General features: G+C 37.7%; 1 protein-coding gene across 1 annotated transcript; it reads right to left on the bottom strand.

The window, feature by feature from the left end:
- Positions 1-2,056: 2,056 nt before the first annotated feature.
- Positions 2,057-3,307, bottom strand: LOC122416548 (uncharacterized). Its single transcript, XM_043429617.1, has one exon. It carries the CDS (start codon positions 3,305-3,307, stop codon positions 2,057-2,059), a length of 1,251 nt encoding a protein of 416 aa, XP_043285552.1.
- Positions 3,308-4,067: the final 760 nt, after the last annotated feature.

Below are 4,067 nucleotides of genomic sequence, written 5' to 3'. Positions count from 1 at the left end.
GGTTCTGCTCATAAAATATTATGGCAAATTAGTAGATAAGCAAGGAGAGTTCTGGATATTACGGAGTAATGCGGGTTACTCGTTCCCCTAGGGGTAATACGGGTCAGCGTGTCCTTGACGATGACGTCATGTTCTCGAAGGTTCGATAATGACGTTATTATGACGTCATAAAACATTCTCGAACGATGACGTCATCATCGAAACTTTGATCGTTCTCGAAGGTTTTGGTGAGAGGGGGAGGGAAAAAATGGGGATTCGGGGAATTCACTCAAGGTTGACGCGAATAATTGATAATTGCGCAGTGATGATTGAGATGACAGAATTGGTTTGACAAAAATCGAGAATCGTGCGGCGATGATTGAAATCCGATACGACGTTGAAAAATGTGGTGTCATGAAGTCGCACAGGTTCGACGTAGTAGGTAATGATGGGGGTAGGTTTAAGGGATTCCTAAAATAATTGGCTCGAAAAATAATCGAGCGTTGATGATTGAGATTCGATGACAGAATTAGCTTGAAAATAAAAGATCGTGCTGCGAGATGTGTTAATAGGAATTTTCAATGGACCTCCGGTTACAAATTCGAAGCAAACCTTCGATGACCTTTGAAGCTTCTAGAAAATGCTGGTTGAATAAATAAAGTAGCAGGATATATAAGAATGGAATTAAGCACAGCAAATTTTATTCTGCTCTCTGTTATCAAATGAGTCGTACCGATCTGAAACAACGTGATCTTCGTCTACGAATTGCGCTACAATTGAAAAACATTGAAGAAGTTAAAGTTTTAATTGGAACAAAATCTAATTTGAATCATTTCACGAAAAAGTTGAGAAATATTTCGTTTTGTGACTTGAAGAACGAGTGAAACTAGATTTTTTCCACAACTTCATTAAAAACCATGGATTTCACAAAAATCAACAAAGTTGGTTGTCTTACTGCATATTTACAAGTGAAAAAACTCAAGGTGTTGGAATTTGAGAAGAATTATAAAGTCACCAACTTGCGTAAAGTTACAACTAAATACGGTGTCAGGATAATTCTGGAAATTGAAGACGATTTCGCTGTATTTTTACCGCCAAAAAATATTCTGAAGGATATGGAAACTGCATCTGATCAGAACCGATTCCTGATGCGTTATCTCGGAGGAGAATACAATCATGTCGAATTCAAATACGAATCTTAGATTGAATCACCATCGATGTAATTTTATATTAAATAACAACTACCATTTTATATACTTTTTTTGGAATAAATGTACTTGATACGAACGAAAGATCTCAATTGTGAAGGCAAAAATGTGAAAATCTTTTTCCCAAATTTTGTATTTATTTTCCATAAAAACCTTACACATATCTGGAATATACATAGAAGTTGAAAAAAAAAATTCTTAATCATTAGGTTCGAGAATCCAATTTTTTAACAATTGAACATTTTGGTGAGCACAATTGTACTTGAATGAATTTTCATGATGAGGACATCCGGTGTTCGCTTGTTTCTACAACTTTTGAAGTGAAGGATAATCAAGCATTTTAATATTAATAATGCGTTCGGATCCTTCTGACAAAAAATTCGCCAACCATTCTCTCTTCTCGGAGCCCTTCACATAAATAGATCGAGCATTATATAAAATGCTTTGGATGATTCCTGTTGCAGCATTGTAGGGCACAGAACCATGGTTCCAAGATATTCCATGATAATTACGTGTTAACCACGCGTTCGTACATTTATATTTCACAGGCAAATCGTTCCATGCGTAGGGGGCTTCAAATAACAGCATCAGAGGTGTGGAATCGTTTAATGAAATAGATGAGATTTCTTTGAGCACAAACTCGTTGATGGGTCTCTTCAAACCCTATAAATCTACCACGTATTCCATCTCTTGAACGTTACTGACCCAAAGAATCCTCTACAGATAATTTTATATTTTAATCCCCACCACCTCAAACCAATTTCTTGACATTTCCACTGATTGAGTTATATTCTACAATTCGATCGTGTAATATTAAGCAATATGCTGAGGTTTGTGGTGAAAATTGGATTTGTTGACTCGAATTCTAATCAAATGTCAACGGGTCCAGATTTCAATGACTCATTCTGTTTTGAACAATCAATAACAATGAGTGGTGCGTACTTCAAAAAGTCTACTTTACTCAACAGTGGTTCAGACTCCTTCCCGTGGTAGGAAGCCTGAAAATTTGCGTACATATCGTAGAGGAGAGCGTACTGATTATGATCAATGTCAAGATTCAAATTTCCATATGGATAACTCTGTGAGTTGAGAAAGAGTTTGACGTCTCTGATATTACAATGATCGAAGTGACTCGCGTTCTTAGTAGCTCTATTTTTCCGAACTGTTTGGAATCCCAAAACAACGTGTCGAGGTTTTTCAAGCTGCGTAGAGGTTTTCACAACCCAAACGTGCTTTGTAGTTGTAGGTAGTAGCGGGTACTCGTACAATTGCCAAGCACGAAAACTCAACGATATGTACGAGTCTTTGGCGATAAAATTTAATAGTTTAATTTTCCATTGATCAGCTACACTGACATATGGTATCATCCATTCGATCTTCGAAAGAGTAATTTTGAATTGTTCCGCAGCATCAGCAGTTTGTATGATAGCATTCGTATCAGAGTTTGCAGGTGTTAAAATCAACTCATGTTTGGCATTGACGACAATTCTGCGATAGTCATCAGCAAAGCCCAGTATCATACTCAAAGGTATTGAGATGTCAAAGTAACCAGTAGCATCGGATATCGATGCTTCTTCTTCATCTCTCAGCCAACCAGCATTTTCCATGACTGATTTTTGGCTAGGATTCTGGGAGATATAATTTTTCATGAGTGTTGAAAGACCAACATTTTTACATCGAACAATCTCCACAGCATTCAGCTCATAACAAATTTCTTCAAATAGGTGACCGATGGCGTTGTTGACCAATGTCGTGGTAGCGGCAACAGGTTGTCCATCAGCTTTCGTCAATCTACCATACACATGTAATGAGCTCTTGCTCGGTAGCAAGCACAAATCCTGATGCTGAACTGCAATACGAATCTCATCGTTGTTGTTGAAAGTTGCTGATGCGAATGGTTGATGTCCATGCAATTCGTAGTGCGCGATGGACTCGTCAAAGATGATTGGTTTTTGTATTCTTAGGACCTCCTCCATGGTATAAAGCAAAAAATTGAGACACAACAAACAAAGCCTTATTTGTACTTTCCTCGAGGTTTTAGACCGAGGCTTTTTAGAAACTGATAATTTTCGCGTGTTAGCTCCTTGCGAGATGTTCGACGACTGTTCCACTTTGGGCATATCGTATTAATTTTATAACTTCCCTTCGACTCAAAAACAATACCCATTTTCAAGATTTCACATGTAGTCTGATCGTTATTGTTTTACCCTGAAAATTCACCAACTTTCTGTCTTGATCAACAATTTTCAGTTGTAGATTATCTATGGCCTGTACGGTGATAGGGAGGTAAGTGATGTGCGATGGCACTTCAACGATCTTATATCCTGGCGGAACAACGGGGTTTCGTGAATGGTATGCACTTGTTGACCATTTATGTAAGCTCTTGCTGTTATGTTATACTCCATTCGTAGTGAATTGATTTTTAGTATGGCAACGGGTAGGTCAGATTTATGAACAATATTGGCTCGAAGGATGCGCGGTGTGAAACCCAACAATCGACCGATAGAATCGCTTGGCTCAAAATTTATATCGCGATTACACTTCAGTTCGTTACATTGTATTATTATTAGGCTTAAGATTGATGACAATGTTATGATCAGAGAGCGCGATCTGCAAATAATTTTCCAGATCTTCAATTTCGTAGCTACCAATTGGTATAGTTATAATTTCCTTGTCTACATAAAATTTGTTATTTCCCACGACAATATTAGGAATGGAGTTGAAGGTCAACAATTCTACGAGGCCTAAAGTATAATTTTTGAACGGTAACAGTTTAATCGGAGGAAAAAAGTTAGCCTCAAGAACTGATGATGTGCCTGATAGTGCCAGCGTGAAAGAATCGTCCATCGCTTCAGTCGTTCAACTGATATTAGCAATGAT

Source organism: Venturia canescens, chromosome 9, assembly GCF_019457755.1.
Source record: "Venturia canescens isolate UGA chromosome 9, ASM1945775v1, whole genome shotgun sequence".
Taxonomy (NCBI): Eukaryota; Metazoa; Arthropoda; class Insecta; order Hymenoptera; family Ichneumonidae; genus Venturia; species Venturia canescens.
This window is presented reverse-complemented; position numbering and strand designations above follow the sequence as displayed.